At 44.0% G+C, this 21,383-nt stretch overlaps 1 protein-coding gene across 4 annotated transcripts in view; it reads right to left on the bottom strand.

The window, feature by feature from the left end:
• Positions 1–7,182: 7,182 nt before the first annotated feature.
• Positions 7,183–21,383, bottom strand: part of LOC135256556 (3',5'-cyclic-AMP phosphodiesterase 4B-like) — a 90,553-nt gene continuing 76,352 nt past the window's right edge. For 3 of the 4 annotated variants that reach the window (XM_064338438.1, XM_064338439.1, XM_064338440.1), the window contains 9 exons: positions 15,338–15,431; positions 12,889–13,067; positions 12,564–12,662; positions 11,922–12,086; positions 11,561–11,660; positions 11,176–11,330; positions 10,931–11,053; positions 10,453–10,635; positions 7,183–10,136 (listed from right to left, as the gene is read on the bottom strand). In XM_064338438.1, the coding sequence (XP_064194508.1) occupies positions 9,762–10,136; positions 10,453–10,635; positions 10,931–11,053; positions 11,176–11,330; positions 11,561–11,660; positions 11,922–12,086; positions 12,564–12,662; positions 12,889–13,067; positions 15,338–15,431 (1,473 nt within the window). In that variant the 3' untranslated portion in view covers positions 7,183–9,761. Of the gene's footprint in view, positions 10,137–10,452; positions 10,636–10,930; positions 11,054–11,175; positions 11,331–11,560; positions 11,661–11,921; positions 12,087–12,563; positions 12,663–12,888; positions 13,068–15,337; positions 15,432–15,923; positions 16,047–21,383 lie in introns of those variants that run through there. The other variant, XM_064338442.1, reaches the window with a different exon arrangement.

The raw sequence follows: 21,383 nt of genomic DNA, 5'->3' as shown, positions 1-21,383 counted from the left end.
CACTCAAGGTATTTTGTAATGTGACCAAGGTTTAACATTCGAAACTGGATAGAGATCTATAAACAAGTAAGACAGTGTTCCCAGAAGGAATTTTACTGGTTGACCATCTACCCAACATCTTGAAACATACCAGCATCCATGATCAAATCACTTTAAATACACCAGGACAGGCATTCACAGTGCATTTCATATTTGCTTAGCAGACACTCAAACACAGAGACACTTTCATTTTTGAGTTCATTTTAAAAAAGTAAATTACACATAAAATAACTTGGGCAATAGTTTTAACAGTCACATAACCACTCCCCTGTATTGCCTATCTTCACTAGAATTTTTGAGAGAATGTTTTTACCATGTGCATATAGCCTAGTCAATCAGACTGCAGTCCTGTGAATTCCCCACAGGTGTTTTTCCCTACTCACCATCTTGTGTGTGGTGCATTTGCTCATTGAACTTCACTTGCCTTTTAAAGCCTTCTTTCTGCCTTTTTTCTGGACTACTCAACTGGGCCTCAGCAATAATACTCCAGCATGCTCAGAATCAGATGCTGACTTCTCTGCCTGGTAATGCCTTCAAAAGGTCATTGGAATACATTTGCAGATAGTTACTGACATTGTAAAGATAGGGCAGAAGCCAGCTTATAGATGTATCAACTTGTATATCAAGTTTAAACTTTAAATGGTAACTCCCACCACCTTCTCATGCTGACTGTGTATCAGAGGCAGCAACATTGCCTGGAACACGGTTCATAATCACCTAGTCATCATGAGTCATTACTATTCCGATATCCACACATCTAGATCTAATTAGCCTACGCAACAAAATTTAGATTTTTCAAGAACAATGTTCAAAATAAAATCCAATTCCCCTAAATTGCCTACTTGTTTCTATTTAATGGGAGAACAAGAACAAGCAAAAGCACAGTGTTAAGTTCTGATACAAGTGCACTGTTTTTCAAAAACAAAAACCTCTCATGCATTGCTCCTAACAATCGGTAAGATTCAGACCAAAAGTTTCAGGATTAGATGTAGACTCCTGAAATTAGATTCATTACACCTACTCATTACTAGTATATGCATAAATTACATATAGAAAAAAGGAACAGTTAAGTGTGTGCAGTGATAAGAGCATAAAGCCTGGAGGGCATTAGTTGGTGGTGGATATGGTAGAAGGCTTCTCAGTGGTACATCCTTTGCCTCTCAAGATTATTTCAGGAGGTAGAGGTCATTTAGTTCACAAGCTCAAGGCAAGGAAAGAAAATTCATCAAGCTCCCATTTGGGGAACAAGGCCTGTTAATAAGCAATGTCTTCTGTAAAAAAAATGTTAGAGATCAACATGGAACCATAACCATGATGCTCGAGAAAGCAATTATTTTTGTGAAATTTTATTCAAATTTTAATTAAACTCTGCGCAGTAAAATATAATAATGGCACTCCAAATGTGCACGCAATTTTAAGAAAATTTGATGAATTATTTTAAACTCAGCAAGAGAGCAACAAAATCTCAAGTTAACTTTATTTCTCCTGGAACAGACAGTCAGATACCTCACCTCCTTCAATAGTTTCATCCATGCCTTCCACTCGTGTGTTATTAAACTGAACCAATACAAAGCTTAAGTCTCGCCACAGCCCTGAAAGTATTCGTTTCGTCACTGTAACTCTAACCACCTCAGCTACATTAAGTTAACAAAAACATGACGCTGAAACAATCTTCTAAATCATAGACCAAAATGTCATTCACCTCACAGGACGTCAAATCTCTTCTTTGAAGTATGTGACGGATCCAGTTCACTGATTCTCTTTTAGTCGTGACTCATGCCACTATGACATCTGCACTGGGTCTGTACAGCAACAAACAATACAATCACTTGCCTCAGCACAGTTGGCCCTAACCAAGATGAATGTATAATTATAAAAAAACATTTTTTTAGTGCAGAGGGGAGTATTCTATAGGTATTTCTACCATTCATTAGCATGTTTCCATTGCATTTCTATTTTCTTTACAGTTCAAATACTAATACAAAACTCACAACTCACAATCATAATGTTGAATTTTTCTTTCTACATTTTTTGTCAACAAGATAAGCCTAAAAATGGTTTCATGAAGGAATCAGAGAGACACAATCAGACACAAAAGTATTGTGTTAGTACAGCATTCAACATTCCTTCAGTTTCTTGTATGACCCTTTGAGATTTGCATTGTTGTTGACACCCACTCAATTAACACAAGCGTCATACACGTAGGCGCTTTCCCTAAACCAGTTGGTTAAAGTCCAAATCTTTATTCCCATGGTGCCCTCAAAAAAAAAACAACAGCCTTACAGTACATACACACCTACCTTTGCACCTGCTGAGCACTAGATTATACCTGCTATCATTATCACGAATTTTAGAAAGTTAGTTAGGTAACAAGTGAAATGTAAGCAAACACAATAGGTACAGCTAGACTACAGTCTCTCCCCTCTCTCTCTCTTTCTGTTTATTTATAACTACACGCCAAACATTAGTTTATGCTGTCCGTTTGTTATTGCAGCAGTAGCTGTATCTAGATGGCATGTAATGTAGCCTAATGTAGCTTATAGCTAGCGCTACTAATAGTGCTGACAGATTTATTGGAGAGAGGTAAACGTTAGCAGGTTGCTACTAGTTAGCTGGTTAACTATTTTAGCTGTAGTTTGGGTTTTGTGTGCTAACATTAACTTATTTTGCAAACAGCTCGATTTCGAGCAGTAGACGAGGTAATACTTACCCCAAACTAATGTTACAAAGTCTACCAGTAGAGGGTCCGTTTTAGCAGTCCAATTTTGTCTTCCACGTCGACGGACAAACAAAGATCTTGAGATCAGCAACAGTCAACATGCAAGCAACGTCTCAACTCACACGTTATGTGATCGTAAAAATTGACAGGAAGATGACAGAACTTGGAAGGAAATAACGTTCAAGAAGAATTTAAATTACACTGAATTTAGCGGATTTAAATTTTTTATATATTAGAATTTATATATATATATAGAATTTTAAACTGTGAATTCAATTAATTTTTCCAATCCGTCAAATTCAATCAAAACAAAATTCATCTTGTAAAAATTTTGTTGAAATTCAGTTTCAAAATGACTTGATCGTTCGTGAACGATTCATTCTTTTTGAACAAATCTTTTTGAAAGGAACTGACTCACCTCCATGTAGCGATTCATTCATTTGGTTCAGCTCTCAGTAAGTTGTGAACTTACCTGAAGCTGCTGCAGATACTCCTATTTAACCATTTTCAGCACTGGGCCCTGTAGTAGCCATGAGCCAACTACAGCATTGATCCACTTGGGCATGCCCTCCAAGGACCTCCCATCTGAGTGATCGAAAGCAAGTTACTAAAAGAGTTGAAAAGAGAAATGAAAGTGGTGGCAGCATTGAGGAATGATCCATGAAGGAACCAGGGGCCTCATTCATAGAATTAGCATGGATTTCATCCTACATTTTATGGCAAGACCACTTAAAAATTGTGCATACACAATTAATAAAATGTGCGTACGAATGAAAATCACACATAAGCACATTTCATTTATAAATCACAAATATCCATAAATTGTGCGCCCACAAACAACCTTTATGACTCCTCCCACTTAATGCTCTCAATTATCTTTATTTGGTGGCATCGTACATTGTACTGTAGCCTACATCATCGTGCATTTCACTATTTAAGGCAAACTCACAGAAGGCAGCCGATTCCCCCTGCAAGAGCATTCACGGTCCTTGTCTTTGCTGACAGTTTAGTCGGTTGGAGCAAATTTCTTTCACTGAAAATTTAGCCATTTGTTACAAAATCAAAGGAGACTCCATGTGCATGACAAAAACAGCCACTCTCAGGAATATTGTCCAAGAAAGACTGCATGTGTTAGCAGGTTCTGATGCAGGTTGACAGTGGCATTACATCAGCAAAAAACATTCTGTCGCAGCCATGCTTTGTAGCAATGCCATGACCTGAATTAAACCCACTCAGAAGCTGTCAGGGCTGACAAGGTGCTCAAATGTCCCTTTCTGAGAACTGGGACACCGGAGCTGTCCTTCATCGGTTCTATCAGACCATTCTAAGCACTCAAATAACTGGTTTCCAAAAATTCCATTAGTTAACATTAGTTACAGTAGCTGATAATAGCAGTCATTTCCAAGAAGCAATCATTTCTGGGAATTTTGAGAGTTACTGTTTATCAACACAGCGTATGAGCAAGTTATGGTGTTTTAAATTGAATAATGCTGGGGTTTAGATCAAGCTTAGTCATTGACACTACAGTAAACCTGTTCTCTCTCTAATGCAGAGTCCTTCTGAGATTACCTCCCACTGCATTTTTTTTTTGCCACTGTTTAAGCGTTTGTTTCTTCCCATTGAGGAGTATCAGTATTGAGCGTGTCAGGTCTTAAGTCTTTCTGATTTTTCCTTTGTGACAACGTCTCTGTGAAAAAACATTACACAAATATGGTTGAATTGAACAGAATGTGTCCACAGCATAGCCCTGCAGCCATAAATATAAAATAATAGGAAGCACCCTTGCATCAACCATTAAATGAACCTCAGGCCATCAGCAACCTCTCTAAACTACTGTCAAATAGACCAGGGGCAAAACCTAGGCCTGTCTCAGGATCATGTGATTTGATTTACTGCTTAAAATTACAAGGCTCATACAGCCCTCACTCAGTCCTGAGGTATGCCAAATGACATCCCTTTATTCCTTGGATACATTTTTAATGTAATTATCATTTGCACATCTGGCTCACTTCAGCATTTACATGCCAAGCCATGATCAAATTTGTGGTTGGTGAATACATTTCAGGAGGAAGAGACAGGACAGCTCTGGCTGCCCCCATGTTGGTGTGATCCAGAACCCGTGCATTTATGGTTTACACATTTCCATTCCAGGGATGGTTTTAATTTGGGCTCCTAACCGTGGCTTTGACGTCAGCATCCCATAGTTCACATAACCTCGCCGTGTTTCTATAACAAACTTTTCCAATCTCTTAGAACTGGAAAGTCTCAACCATGGTGGAAAAAACTGCCCTGTGTCACTTCATGCACATCGCAGAGTTCACTTCATTGAACTGAACAAACAGAAGAGTTGTAGTCTTACAGTCTTTTTATTAGCCTCACTGCTGAGTCTTATTCAGTTGCCTTGGGCTAAGATTTTTTATGTTCTTGTTGGCCAGTGATAATTTGTATGTGATTGTTCTCAGGTGAGGTATACTTTGGGGACAGCAAGGTCATATTAAAATGCAAAATGGTCATAGCATTCTGGTCATCTTACCTTCATAAATGGTGGCTCTCCAAGCTGAGCACGTTGGTTTCAATCTGTCACAAAAGGGAAAATTATTTTGACATCTAGAAGGCAAATATAGGCATTATTACAGCATATCTAAGTAATGATTCTGACTATTCAAGGGACATGGACAGTGAATGTAAAACCCATTGCTATTCCAGTCACAGGAGACAATATCATACTGTCTGCTGAAAAGGGACACCTGCAGGAAGACTATCAGCAAGACTTACATGTACTGGCATCGAAAAATGTTGTACAAAATATTTGTATGTTTTAATGGAAATTGTTTTAATGGAAATTGTCCTTACCCCTCGCCCCTTGAGGGTTTCTTTAAATGAAACATTTTCTTATAAATAAAAAAGCAAAATGGTTTTATCTGCAATATAGAAATATAACAAGAGAATAACTGACAAAAATCACTTTGTATAAATAGCATGCAAAGAAATTATGGGATCTCCCTTGGCTTTGTTCCCTAATTGAAAAAAGGCTAGGCTTAAAATTATGATGCAAAACAAATTCAGTCTTACTATTTTTGTTTTCATTCTTATTGATATTGTATGGAACGGAGCTAAGGGGCATCCCATAATTTAACTGTATGCTTATTTCTAAGCCTGCTTAGCAACATACAACCCCGTTTCAGGCACGTCCCTTGGTGCGGCTGCCATGCTTAACAGCCAGTTATCATCCATACTTCGGAAGCTTAGCATTTCTGACCGATCTGTATCTCCGTTGGCTGACAGCAAGGCCATGGGAGAGTGACAACAGGCAGGAAAAAGGCACGGTGGCCAAAAGTCTGTGCTTCCTTTGCACATTCTATCAATGTCTTCACAAACAAAGCCGACAAGGAAAGCTGTTTGATATACTAGAACATTAATGACAGAAGTAATAGTGATGAACTTTTTATAAAAACAACAATAATAATAATAATAATGCCTTGCATAGCTCTTTTCTCACACTCAAAGCACTTTACAGTGATGAGGGGGAAACTCTCCTCAACCACCACCAATGTGTAGCACTCACCTAGGTGATGCATGGAAGCCATTTTGCACCAGAATTTGCACTGCACATCCGTTCAGGTGGAGAGAGTGAGAACGATTTCTGAGCCAATGAAACTAAGCGACGATTAGGTGGCAGGTTGAGGGAGCCAGGTTGGGAATTCGGCCAGGACACCGGGAACCCCCCTACTCTTTGCACTGAGTGCCATGGGATCTTTAATTACCACAGTGAGTCAGGACCTCGGTTTAATGTCTCATCCGAACGCCATCTCAAACAGCACACTGTCCGCTTTGCGGTTTATTTGACCAGAGGGTAGATCAATCCCTACTGGTCCACCAACACCACTTCCAGCAGTTTTCCCAGGAGGTCTCCCATCCGAGTACTAACCAAGCCAACATCTGCTTGACTTTGGTATGGTGGTAATGTTACCAAAGACACCAAAAGTTTATATCCTCTTTGAAATACAGCAAAGATATTAACACTGTCAGATGCTGAGAACATCATGCTTTTATTATAACTACACTGAGCTATTGGGTACGAGAAAAAAATAAGTGGGATCATATTACTCCAGTAGTCCAATTCCTAGATTGGCTCCTACTTAGTTTTAGAACCGAAATACTATTGGTATTATTATTGGTATTATTGGAAGATGTGGGTTGGTGAAGACATGCATACAGTACACCATACCAAGCAGACAAAGGTTACCCACTGCTGAATTGCCCAAAAAGTCGGTTTACTTAAAATCTTTTTATACAATATGCTTTTTTGGTTCTATTTCTGTAAAGCACTTTGAGTTACAGTCATGTATGAAAGGTGAGATATAAATACATAAAGTAACTGTGGGAGATAATGTTGATACATATGAAAGACAAATACAGAATCATTTCATTCATGCTTTGTTTTAATAATTTCGTAGAAAAAGTATTTAAGATTTTGTTGACACAATATACAATAGTATACCATACATTGTGTGAATCATTTTAAAAAATATTAAAATATCCACCTGGAACAACGCAGTATTCAACAGACATACAAACCCATTGGTCATGCAGATAGTGTTATTCTGACTAACCATTTGGACCAAAAGCTTTAACATAGATTATAATGTAAAACAGACTATCTGAATTTAAAAACTGCTAACAAGTTTGGTCAGAGAACAGTTCACATTAGCACAATAATTACATGAGATCACATTTTTGTAATGGATATCATATGAAATTCACACTGGCATTCAGAGAAATTGAAACATGCCACCAGCATCATCATCCCGCTCTACATTTTCTGAACGGTTACGCTGTATGTGGATTTCCTATCACTTCCCGTCAACTGGAATTTCACGGAATGCCAGCAATCTGCATTCAAAATGCTGCATTGTTAGAGTTCAGGTGCTACAAGCACTATATAGCTTAATTACAACATCAAACAAATTCTTCCTTCACCTAGACCACCTTGACTCCCATGGGTTACGTATGTCTTATAGCCACTGTTCAGGGCACTAAAAATTTTGTGCAATATATAAATAAAAAAAACATAAACATACTACAGAATCAAAATGGCTCCTTGGTCTGAGCCAGGACACATTAACACCACCCATCCCAGGTAATGCTTGTGCATATAAATTAAAATACATTTACAATGAACATTTATAGATAAAGTAATAAATACCACTGTTATAAACAGCAAAGGACGAACAAGGGCTCGTGCAAAGCTTGAGGGCGGGCAATGTGTGGCTAAATCTTCACTCCCAAGTGTGAAGACAAGGCATTGATGATGACAAATTTGTCTTTTGTTAATGCTGAAATGCTTTTTTCAGCTTGCCAAATTCACGCCAACACGACAGTGAAAGACACTGGAGTTGAAGTACCTCAAGATGGCAATGGAGAGAACAAAGGATAGGCTTTGTTTTTTCAGGAATAAATGCAGTTTTTTTAAAGCATTTTTCTTATAGCTCCCTCACATATTGCACCAGCACAAACACTTTTTCTATGGAAGGCTTCTGTTCTTTTTGGTTGCTTTCTGTTCTTGATATGTGCAGAGTTCTAGACGATGTTGGAGAATCAAATACAGATTGTGAGACATTAGGAGATGTGCTACAGTATCAGTAAGAGTAATGCCTCTGGTGTAAATGAATATAACACGCTTGTGTCAGTGAAGCCAAGCGATACCCAATTGCTTCTAATTTTCGTCTTTTTTTTTTTGGCAGTGAGCATGGCCACAACCACATATTTTGAAGTGAAGTGTCCATTATCTCTCTGAATTGACGTGACTATATTGAAAGGGAAAGAGCTCATTGCGTTAACACACAATGGGTTGGCTTTATGCCTTTTGAGAGCAGCTAATTAGCGGTTAGCGAGGAAGTGACTTACATTGTTGATATCAGATACAGGGAACAGTTTTGATTAATTCAATTAATGTGAGGCATTCTCATTTCCAGTGAGACTAAACGTTCATTTTGATCAGAGACGTATCGCGTCGAAGTGCTTTTATCCTCCCGAATTTGCGTTTTTCCTTGCTTCCTGACATCGTCGGAATTTCATGTTCATTTTACCAGAGGCAAAATAATTGGCTGATAAAAGAAGCATTGTTTTCTCCACAAGAATATGTACAGTGCAAATGAAACAAATACAATTAACACAAAAATAAACTAATTTCTTAAATGTTTTGAACATTACTACTTTACCCTGACAAAATCTGTGGCATAAATGGCAATAGACGTACTTTTTATTTTCATGAGTATCTTATGATTAGGTATAATTAAATAATGAACCTGTGCTTGTTGTAAAGCATTTCCCTTTCCCAATATCCCACCCATATGAAATGAGTACTATATATTACGCCACGTTTGTGGAATTTATTCTGTAAAGACAGTGCCTCCGTTCACTCAGGTATTGCCCAATAAAATTAATAAGGAAGACTTTGCATTCATTCTTCATTTAAGAGATAAAAATATTCTCCTCTTCAGCCATCTGTCAAAACACTTTACCATTCAAATCTACTAAAATGTGTTCAATAAATAGAAACAGAACTTTAAAAAGACAATTGTAAAAAAAGGCACACAAAGTCTTTAGACAAATGTTACAAGAAGAGTGAACTCTTTGCATTACAAATACCTGTATATCAGTAGTTCATATGCTACCTCAGGACATCCCCTCATAAAAAGTCACCACAAACCCCAAAAATAAAATCTCGATAATGTCAGGCTCATCCACTCCAGCGGCCCCAGATCCTTCCGTTGGGCCGCGTAAAGTGTTCCATTTGCCCATTGGGGCCCAAGTGACTGTAGCAGTTTCCTGAGAGCTCCTTCATCGACTGTCCTGGTCCCGGCTCCAGAGGCAAGTGCGCCCCCTCTGGACAGGAGGACTAGCGCCTCCGCTGACTCAAAAGTCAACCACCGAGGCTTCTGGAAAAAAAAGGAGTGTTTCTCCTCCGAATGCAGCTCGCCGTTCCGCCATTCCCGCCGTGCTATGTGTCGACAGGCGAGGCGTCCTGTGTGATGATCTCTATGTGAGCGGCGGGCTCCTCGCCTTCGCAGTCATAGTCCACCGAGGAGTGCGTCGCCCCCTCCTCGCCCTGGCTGTACTCCTCGTCCCGCTCCGTGCCTTCCTCGGAGTCGCCCTCCTCCTCCTCCAGCGTCAGCTCAAACTGGAACTTGTCCCCCCCGCTGCCGGCCTGGCCTTTGTCCGGCTCGTAAAATGGCGGGGACGGGCTCTGGGGGATCATGCTCTGGTACCAGTTCCGGTTGTCCTCCAGGGTATCCAGGATGTCCTGGGCGTCGGGGTGCACCAGGTCCCCCCACGTCTCCCACAGAGGGTGCACGATGTAGTCAATGAAGCCCACCTGTCACCACAACACAGTTGCACATTAGACTACACATAAATTCCAAATAAGCACTGCGCCCAAAAATTATGAAAGCTTCAGGCTAACAAGCAGTAGTCACGGGGGGTGTAGTCCTCTCAGTGTTAGCTCAAGAATTAGACGTTCTAAAAGTTCTGAAGATGGTCTTTACTTTTATTTGGCTTCAGTTTAGTAAAACTACTTTACTGGTAAACTGGCACTATACGGTATAAACAAAAAAGTATATTATGTTACTGGTATACATCTATACAAGTAGCTGACAAAACACGCACACACACACACAGACATACACACACACCTGTGATTTTTCCACAGAGGCTGTGTGTTTGTCACACATGGGGCTGATCTCCATGCCCCTCTCCCGTTCTTTGTCGCCCTGGTGGAAGAACTCGTCCATGATGCGGTCGGTCCACTGCCGGTACAGCTCCAGGGACTTGGTGGGATTACTGAGGTCAGCACAGTGCACCATGTTACGAAGGACCTGTTTCCCAGGCAACAGAGAAAGGGAGACAGGGGTAAGCTCACATGTCACCACAATATACAAACAATACTTCTCCTCCTAAATTCAAGGAACCATAGAAACTGTAGAGCAGCCCAATCATAAGTATCACAGAACATCATTTTGTTTTCTCAAAGCTCTATCAAGTCCTTTATTTTACTTTTGTGAGGACTCAGGATGTTTGGAACACTGAAAAATGATCTTTATATATTAAGCCTTGAGTCATTCAGGGTTTAGACATGCACTTTACGAACAGCTGAGGTTGATAGGATCATACCTGTATTCTGTCTGTGTAGTTGTCCAGCAGAAGCACTCCAGAGCTGGTCACCTTCTTGGTCTCCACCATGGTTTTCAGGTCTGCCAGCAAGCTCATGTGCTTAGACATGTCAGTCGCTAACACCTGGAAGAATCACAACACACAATTCTGTCAGGTCTGTGTCCTGGCAACCACACATAAACCGGCTCCATGCCTCGGCAACTACAAATGGTCTGTGACCGTTTGAGGGGTAGAGCGGGGCTCACCATGTCGATGACCATCTTCCTGAGGGACTGCCGCTGCTTCTTGCTCAGGTTCTGGAAGATGTCGCAGTTCTCCTCCTGCAGGAGCTTGAAGCCCACAGCCAGGTGATGGTTCTCCAGCACCGACTCATCATTGTACATGAGGGCCAGCTCCGAGTCTGGGGAAAAGGACGCAAGAGAGGAACCCGGTCAGGACCGGTCGGAACATCCACTGTCACAGTTATTTCCCTTATTCATCCTGCCCCCCGGCAAAATGCATAAAATCTCATTTATGAAACTTATATTTAAGCTTCAGCTTCAATAGCAGAGGGAATATTTTTAAATGTCTAGAATACAGAGCTGATCAGCTGGTTAACCATGAGAATGAGCTTCCAGTAGGGGAACTCACTGGTGTTGATCAGGAACTGGTTGGAGACTCCAGGGTGGTCCACGTCATGGATTGCGGCAGCAAAGATGGCAGCAAGGATCTCCAGATCTGTGAAGACAGCCTGGAGAGGGCAGGGTGGGGGACAGGGGGGGGCATATCATGAGTTTCAAAATTTCAAATCAAACAATATATCATACTTTAGATCACAGAGGGCTTTTTATCTACACCAGTGGCTGGTGAGAAAGATAGTTTTTACATTGAATGTATTCTTTAAAATGCATATTAAACTGGAGCTGAAAAAAGCCCTGAGCTGGATGAAGCAGGCAGAAGACAGGTGGTCTGGGCAAGCCTGCGGGCCAAGAGGAAGAATGAAGGTGCTTACATCCAGCGCCGGCGTGGACAGGAGGATGTGGGTGGACTGAGCCACGTCCGCGGCGTGCAGGCTGTTGTGGTATGCCACGTCGCTATGGTAATGGTCCTCCAGGGTCATCATGAAGGTCACAAAGGTGTCGGCAGGGATCTTAAATGTCTTCATCAGCTCTCTCTCCTGGGTATGGGGGAGGGGCGGGGGTGAAATGACTTATTAAAGAGGATGCAAGAACTAACTGGGCTAGAGAGGGAGTTTCATGAATCTCACAGTGGGTGGAGCTAAACTGACTTTTTGAACCAATTAAAAGGTTTTGCTGTCCTTTTAGCAGGACAGCTAAGAAGATGATTCACTCGTTCCCTTGATGTTGCCTTTGGCTTAAATCTATCCAACTGGCATAAGACTGCTCCTCGGTAGTAGCACTTCTTGTAACACAACTGCAAGCTGGTTCTAACAAGGGATTACAGAGTAAACTATCAATAGTTTATCACAGCTCTGGTTCCAATATAAGACAATGTGTTTTACTTCATTTTCAAAATTAAATATTAATAATGTTCATCATTCTCTACTCTGTGCTTACTTAATACTTGGCTCAGTCTCTCTGCAGGCAAAAGCATTTCAAATAAATTTGAAGAGATAGCTGAGGTGGGCTCTCACCTGGAAGATAGCGTACATGATACAGGTGAGCGGTCTGTGGTTGGAGAACTCTGACACTCGGAAGATGTTCAGGCCCCACTTGTTCAGGTCGTCCAGTTCCTTCCAAAGAGATGGTAGTGTGAGAATCAAAGCACTGCTTTCCAGTGAACGGGTAAGGCACAATCTGACCCTCAACAAATGTTATCCTAGTTTAAGTCATACTACACAAATCCTGTGAAACTACTTCAAATGCCTATATGCAATGAACTCTGTCCCATTTAAGATAATGTTGTATCTTCGATCATATGGGAGCAATTGACTGAACAATTTAGGATGAGGGCTTTACCTTGCCCAACTGGTCTTCCTTTTCTGATCGGACACCGAATCGGGGGATCCCACAGTTGGAAAGGCCGGGTCCGTGTGACACCTTCTTCACCCCGCTGATCTGGGTCATCACCTGCTGCTTTTTCTTCTTCTCCCTGCCCTTGGGTGCTGGAGGGGAGATCTCCACCTCGTTCTGCTTATCTGTAGAGGGGGGCACAGGAGGAAGAGGACAACAAACCGCTGTTACTAGATGTCCTTTAGGGTTCACTGTGCCTGAAAGGTGTCTGACCAGCCTTTTGGCTCATCTCATTACCCCTATAACCCTGCTCTTTAACTGGCACAGAGGTTCATTTACTAATGCTACTCAGTCTGGATTTCAATCTCCTTCATAACCTGTACCTGTGGTTGTAAGGCAACAGAGAGAGAACTTCTCTTTTTACCACAAGCTTCATTTCGTTGGACAATGGCAGCATTTGTTTTGCTCCGTCAAACAATTCAGGTGCTGCGGAGAAGACCTAAAACAAGACACACGCTTGGACCCAGGGGAGACGGCGCTGTCTTGCCCCACTTTTCCAATGACATCAGCCGCCTACTCCTGAACAATAGCAGCCTGGTATCTGCACATGGCGTATGGCGTGAAACCCAGTGCCCGACTGTACAGGGGGGCATCTCAGCGGTAAAAGAAATGATCAACTGGCAGAGTCCTGCCATCTGTCTGAGGGAATTATGCTGGATTGATATGGTCTGGGGACTGTAGCCTAAGCAGTTTCCTGCACAGGATCCGTTTCTCCACCTCTGCTCAGCTACCGCTGCTATTAGCCCACGTCCTTACACAGTTATTCAATTACTGTGATGATAATTTTTTTTATAATGGCCATCTGAGCTCTCTCCCTCCGCTTAATCAAAAGACACAGAGCGGTGAAAGGCTACTGAGGTGGAGACGTAGTCGTCGTATAGGTGGGGGTTGGGGTGGAGGGGGTTTTGTGAAATGAGAGCGAGACGCTATTCATTACCCCTTCAACATGACTGCAATCTTGCCCGTTTCTCAGTTTTCTGAGACACAATGAATTCAAAGGGACTTAGCATAGCGGAGCGCAACGCACTGAAATTCCAAGAGGATAGAGATAAAGCACGTGGGGTGGGAGGGAGGAGAAAAAAAAAAACAAGTAACGGCGGCAGAAAGCTTTGATGCCAGCTCGGCCAAAGTAGACAGAGAGGCAGGAATAGTTCCATGTGGGTGGCGCGTGTGCGGCGGATGCTCCGGTTTCGTGCAGGTGGGGCAGCGCACCCCCCCCCCTCCAAACACGCAGCATCACATGTTCAGCGCAGCTGACACTCTCCATATTAATTACGAGTCTCCCTCTCCCTCTCCACCTCTCCCTCTCACTCTCTCCTTCCCTCTCTCTCTCACACACACTGGCAGGGACCCCCAGATGGCGGGGCTGGGTGCTCTAAAACGTCTCTTAAACACCCCCACCCCGCAGCGTTTCCGGCTCAGCGGAAACGCATCTGGGAACCCAAGAGAAAACGAGTCGGGATGGTCAGTTCTATTCACGGCCTCCCCCCCCCCCTCCCCCCTCTGTTCCCTCATCTGTGAGGAAAGTGATATTCACCTGGGGGGCCTGGGCATTTTTTAACAGGGCGCAGGACACTGACGGGAAAGCGGAGGTGCCACTGCTGCCTCTGGCTAATTGGGATGTGAGTCATGGAACCCGCCGGCTCGGCTTTGCGAGAGGGGGACCACCGAGCGCCTGCTGTATAATGCATGAAGATGCGCGCACACACACGCGCGCGGGCGGGCGCATGCGCACACGCACTCGTGCACTGCAGTGGAGCGTCTCCCGCAGACCGGATCGGACCGGATCGCACTCCCGGGGCAGACGACCGCGGCGCGACCCTGGCAGATTCGGCCGTGCCGTGAACAGGGACGGCTCAGAGCCGCGGCGTGACCTCTGGGCCCCGTGAAGGCCACCGCGGCGGCTAATCCAATGAAATGGTGCCGGTGACCATTCGTATCGGCACCGGCACACAATAATTCCATCACCAGACACCAGCAGCAGCCCCAAACACATGGCCCAGCAGAGCCTTGACAATATCACCCAGCCTTTTGATCCCTGTCCTGTCCCGAAGCACAACACATTCACCATTGATCTCACAGAGTCATTTGTCCATTACTGAAAACTGCGCTTCAGTGTACAGCCTACTTTTTTTGTGTGTCACGCACTAGTGGATCTGTTCACGTGTACTGCACCAACACTGCAAATGGGTTTATGGGCACTAAATCAATGCGCTGTCACTGTAAACTGATGTGTGACCCTAGTGTGTGTGCGTGTGTCTGTGTGTGTGTGTGTGTGTGTCAGTGTTTTCATGCGCGCGTGCTTGAGAACGTGTGTGAGAATGCGTGCAGGCACACGTGCAAGCCTGTCGTCCTCTCTCCTCGTCAAGCTCAGGTGTTTGGCTGGTGCGCTTACCTAGGAAGGTGCTGGAGATGAACTCGGACACTTGGTTGCCGGAGCGACTCATCTCCGACAAGTGCGTCAGCTCCCGGTTCAACATTCTCTTGAACTGAAAGACAGAAAGGGGGAGAGGGACAGGTGAGCACATGCTGACCTGTGGCACGATTATGGGTTCTACCGTGGCATTAATTGACAGCTTTATCACACATTAATCACACAAGCAAAGAAATGGCACGTGTCTTCAGAACCGGAAAGCAAACATACACATTTCTTCCAATACATGCAGGTGACAAAAAATGGCCGCACTGAAAAACAATCTACACCTGGAAAAAGCAAAAAGAAATACTATATGGTACACTGTGCTTTGCACCATCGTGCCCCAAATACTCGTTCAATTCAAAATGCACAGAAGCCTAGTTTTCCAGCTTCTCAAAGCCTGCCCACCTCACATCTGCAATACGAAGCTAAGCACAGACGCAGTAGAGGACGACCAGCTTTCCCTCCAGACCACCCTCAGAATCCTAAAAGCGCGGCACGCGAAGCCCCGCCATTTCCGTTCGTCCGTCCCCCCACCCCTCAGAAACCGAGCCTAATTACACACCTTAATGTAGCCCCAGGACACAGACAGCAGGTAGTTCGCCTCTGGCATTTTGGACGCTATTTTGAGCGGAAGCCAGGAGCGCTCCTCTCCGTCGGATTTCCCACTCAGGTCTCCTCTTCCCCTGCTCTCCAGGCTGCCTCCCCTCCCCCCTTTTCGTCTCCCCCTCCCCTTGTCCGGCGGCTCGGAGGTCACTCTCCCTCCTCCCTGGCCAGCGGCCGCCTGCCGGTCCTCGTCTCCATCTCGCCGCCCGCGCGCTGGACGGACCGCGTCCGGGTGATGTGGCTGCGGCGTGGGGGTGCACGGCGGAAAAAGCCCGGGACGCTCGGCGGGATGAAGGGGGCTTCCTTCCCTGCGCTAGTCCTGCTCAGACGCTCTCTCCTTCTCTCTCCTCCTCTCTCTCCCTCCCTCCCTCCCTCGCTCAGCCCGCCTGTCTCCGCCCCCTCCCTCCTCTGGCGCCTCGCTCAGCACATTGGCGCTCCGTGGCACACATGATGTGGCAGAAAAGGGAGGGAGCCCCCCGCTCGGATATGCAAAGCGGGGTTTTGGGAGCCGCGAGATGCGCAGCCCCCGCCGCCGTGGCTCGCTCCGGCTGAACGAGCCGAGGGGGGGTCTGTTCCGCCCCCCCCTTCCCATCCCATCTCATTCACGAGCACCTCAATTACTGCATTCTGTCTCTAAATAAGCAGATTCCTTCATATAGGGAGAAAAAAGGAAAACAAATCTGCAGCTTGAAGCACTCAAATAAAAACACCCATAAAGTACCCATAATTAATGCGGCAATAAGAGGCAAAAATAAAATTGGGGAATTCTCCAAGAAACTAACACCAAAAAATGACATTTTAGCATGTTTTAAAATGATGGATTCCAATGGTCAGAGCTGTATACAATAGTAGGTTTAATAACTGAAAAACACATGTGAACAAGGTTGTTTGATTGTTGTTTTTTAAAAAATAATATTGCTACAGAGTGTTTCTTCCCATCAGCGGACGTGCTCATTTCTCTCTCACACACAGCTGCGGATAATCGCATCCATCACCATTTTGGATGACATCACCTCAGATTTCCCTCCACTGGAAGAGAATCCGAGCCTTTGCAGGCAGAGCGCCGCCAATTGCGCGGTCGTCAGAACGCCATGGCAACAGCGTCACGTGACCCTCCGGCTGCTGTTTCTGAGAGGTTCCCCCTTCCCCAGCGCAGCGCACAGGCGCTGTTCCGCCGCTGCCACTGGTCGGCTCTCACCCAGCGCCTTTACGGGCTTCACCAACATCCATTTCAGGACAGAGTCGCACACACTTAAACACCAAAACGGTCTGACGTTACGACGCGCATTAACGATGCACGGAATTACCATCAGCTACAGAAATGATCGACTTAACCTAGGCCATAAAATGACCAGTCTAATGTGCATGGCCTTGCTAGAATGACACGGAATGGGGGATAGGGTCATTTTATGAAGGAATTATTCTCTTCAAGGCCGGTGCGTCAGACGTGTTTTTCTTTTCACTTTCACTGGTGCAACTTTCAGTGGCGTAGTACAGACGCAGGCTGCATATTAATACCATCCGACAACGGGTAAGCCCCCGCCCCCACCGAACCTGAACTAGTTTCTGTGAGGCAGCTTCCCAAAAAAAAACAGCGGAAAGCAAGCGACCTTATCAAGAGTTTTAGATCTGAGGAAACGCGTGCGTGGAAGTGTCTGTGAGAAATTTCCTGGCACTACAGTATGTTTTTCATAAAATCACCTCCAAAAAATAGTTTATGAATGACAGAAAGTCCTGCTCTGCTCTGTGCTAACCTGCAAACCATGTTAACATGAAGACAAACAGAGAGACACTGCCCAACAATCACTATATGCTGCAGTGTCTGCTGCTTTTCAGTGCATTTCAGCAACAATGATAAATTTAAGTCAAAGATCGGCTAAATAATCCACACACCTTGTTCCCAAGGTCTTGATAGAAAGACTGAAATGAAACCAACAATATCTGCAGACCTTGCAGTTGCAGTTACTAAACATACTAAACTAAATCTGTTGCAGACTTATTTTAACATTTAGAAGACATTCAGCTTGGCTATATGGACTGAAAAATGCAAAAGAATGCTTTTAAAAAAGAATTTTCTGCTTACACAAAGTCAAATTTTAATAAAATTGTATCAAGTGCAGTCCCATCAATTGCAGTTCCAAGTTCAGAATGTTGGCATTTCTTAGGGTAATGCTGGAGCTTTCATAGTTTAGGAGTTGAGGAAGTGAGCATTATTTGGTAAAAACTGAACTACGCCATGCCACTATCCCTAAAACATGTACAAACATTGTACAGGGATGTACAATGGTCCCACACACACCAGAGGGTGGATGACAATGGCCTTCCATTTACAAGAAACGGTTATTTCCCAACTTATTGTAAAACCAGTATCTTGTCATTGTATCTGTGCCGTCATTGTGAAATCACAAGTCTCTTACATAAGGACAGCTCTTGGAAACCTTCTGTCCTTGGTAAGGCAGCCTGAAGTAAAATAATCCAATTCTGCAAATTGTGCGTCACGTGAAGTCCACAAAGCTATCCCTCAATCTCAATCCCGGGGACTGCACACATTATATTATGCACAAACGCGCAATGAAATTGCGGACTTTGTAAAGACATTACACTTTAATCAGAGCATGAGTCACAAATAAATGGGACCCATTCTACAAATACATTCCTGAAAATGGGTTTTACTGTATGTTTCCACATACAAATGTGGCATATGATGTTGAATGAATGTGGTGAATTTTGAAGTCATTTCAAGGAATAGACCAGTGGAGAGGGGGGTCAGGATGACTCAGATTTTGTGCGTCAAGAAAGGTGCTGAAGAACATCAGATTATTCTTACATCGATCTGGTCTCACCACATTATGATAATAATACTGAAGCGCCAGAAACAAGCATTTCCACTGTCCCTCAGGGTCAGCTCTTCATAAGGTTCAGCCCTGTAAACAGCCTATCAGTCATATAACATAGTCTTGTCGCAGGCGATGACCTTTACATCAACACAGGGAAAACCACATCTTTTGTCATACGCAAAATGACGCAAGATTGACTCTGGTTTAGAGAAAGAAACCAACACCTTGATGCGTCTTACTTCCACGAAATGAGTCATCACTCCCAGTGATTTTTCTTCCGCCCCAAGCCAACAAATGCGTAGACATGCCGAACTGAAGGCAGCAGGAATTTGTGTGAAAGGTAGAGGGGTTATGCAATGTGTTGAAATGCTTCCTGCTTTTCCAGTTGAAAATATGACCTCAACGACACTGCCGACTTCAGTGATTCAAGAGGCAATTTCATAACCTTTCCTTGCACAATTTCTCAGCAATTTTCTTGTCAATCAAATGAATGCCACAAATGAATGAGACCCGCACACTTGGTCTAAGGCACCGAGATGAAAGTTTTAATCCAGCAGCAGTGTTAAAGTTTCGGCTACAGCAAGCCTCCATCATCAGGTTCCGATGAATGGAAAGCCCAGTCATCTGCAACCGCAGCTGCAGCCCTGTTTATGCGCGGACCCCCCTGCAGATTTGAGAGTGCAGACACACTGGTGTCACCCGCTGCTTCTATTTCACATTGCAGGCTACAGCTAAGCTTGCGCAGAGCGGTGTCGGAGGAAGACGAGGCCGAGCAGTCCACAGGCGCTGGATGAAACGCTGACCCCTAGCTGACTGAACCCTCCCGTAATCGAGGCGAGACGTTCATGCCCTATGGAGCTACCAGCAACAGTCGGCTCTGACACGGAGCCTCCCCAGATGGAGGGAAAAAAAAGGTCTGGTTGAGGTCCAGTGGTCTCCAGAGTTTGGTAGCTAAATTAAACATGCAGGTCATTCCTGCTCACTGCTATTTATTTTTTCATATTGCGGTTAATTATTCGCACGGAAAATGCGCTCAGACCCATTCTCATGGCCATTACCCAAGCAGCAACACAAAGCCATTAATATTTCACTCAGCGAATAAGTCCCGACCACAGTCCCAAATCTGGTCATTTAACACCAAACACATCATCCAAAATCAAAATCACCCACGGCATAACCTATGTCAAAATATGCGCATGAACTGGATTAAATCAACATTGAAAATCAACTGCATTAAACTTGTTAAAGACTAATCTTGAATGAATCCAGAAAACATTATCTAGGACAGTTAAAATGTTGTCAGCAGCCTGAAATGCATTCTGCAAAACCAGAAGTTCATGATTTAAAAAAAAAAGATTTTAAAAAAGTGCTTCAGTTAAAACAGTTATTGTTATAATGCATAACTCTAATTATTGAAAAAGTGAAAATAATAATAATAATGGAGCCAAATTTCTCTTAGTAAAACTATTCACAATTTTCGAATGTTTCTGTACTGGCAGTAGCTGGCATGTCAAGTCAAGTCAAGTCAAGTTAAGGTTGAATCCTAATTCACGTAAAAAAGAAATAAATTCCTTCCTTCTTGAAGCAAGAACTTACTTGTTTCCAATTGTGAGGTAGTCCATACTTAGTCTTCTTCTTCTCGGCCCTACACAGTCGCGTTTTCATAGAAGCGTCAGTTCCACACATGATGAGAAGCTGTCTTTAAGACGGTGCGAGTGAAATAGTTGTGATCGCACTCCTGTCTGGGGCTCTTGTACTGGACGGCTGGCAGACGCAACAAATGCTAATGACTCACGCTCAGTCACGCTGCGCTGCACTGACACAGCCGGCTGACTGGGCTGGGCTGACTCCGCACAGCCTCTGGCTGCAGTCCCGCCAGTCCGGGGTTTTCCTCACACGAGTCCTCCACCCCGCCAGCGCTGTTGGGGGGCAATTAGTATACCCGTTCACACAAAAGGCGAAGACGTCAAATTTCTAAATCACTGAAATTCTTTGCCGGGCACCCACTCCCTGCTTCTTTTGAAAAGTGAAAGTTAGACCGAGGACTTACGTACAGAAAAACAAAAGCCTGTCAGATCTACCGGGAAGCAGCCGCGAAACGGCGTCTCTGTGTTTCTGTGTGCGATCCCGCAGGTTCGTGCGCAGCCTAAATATTTCCTGGAGTTCTACGGAGGTTTATGCGGGAGACACGGGTTTCTCTCGTGTTTACTCCAAACAAAATGATTTCCTAGTATTATTGTTATTATGTTTGCCGTTTATTTTCCTGGCTCGCACACAGGTGGGGGTTTGCCAAAGTCAGAAATCTGTCGAAGGATTCCACTTTGGCCCCGTTAAATCACACCGTTACACACTAAGACAGAGCAGGCTGGATGGTGACAGTGAATTGGGGAGGCTTGTTTTTGGCAAGTGGGGGTGACAACACAGTACCACTACATAGCCTTAAAAGGGCTTTTGGACTCCAATAACAACAAACACCGAGTGAATGCACGCCATACGAGTTCTCAGAACGTATTCAAAGCTGTATATTTCAGTGGCACCCTGTGGCTCCCCACATTCTGAAATCCAGCCTACGACTGCTCAAG

This window comes from Anguilla rostrata, chromosome 6 (genome assembly GCF_018555375.3).
Source record: "Anguilla rostrata isolate EN2019 chromosome 6, ASM1855537v3, whole genome shotgun sequence".
Taxonomy (NCBI): Eukaryota; Metazoa; Chordata; class Actinopteri; order Anguilliformes; family Anguillidae; genus Anguilla; species Anguilla rostrata.
This window is presented reverse-complemented; position numbering and strand designations above follow the sequence as displayed.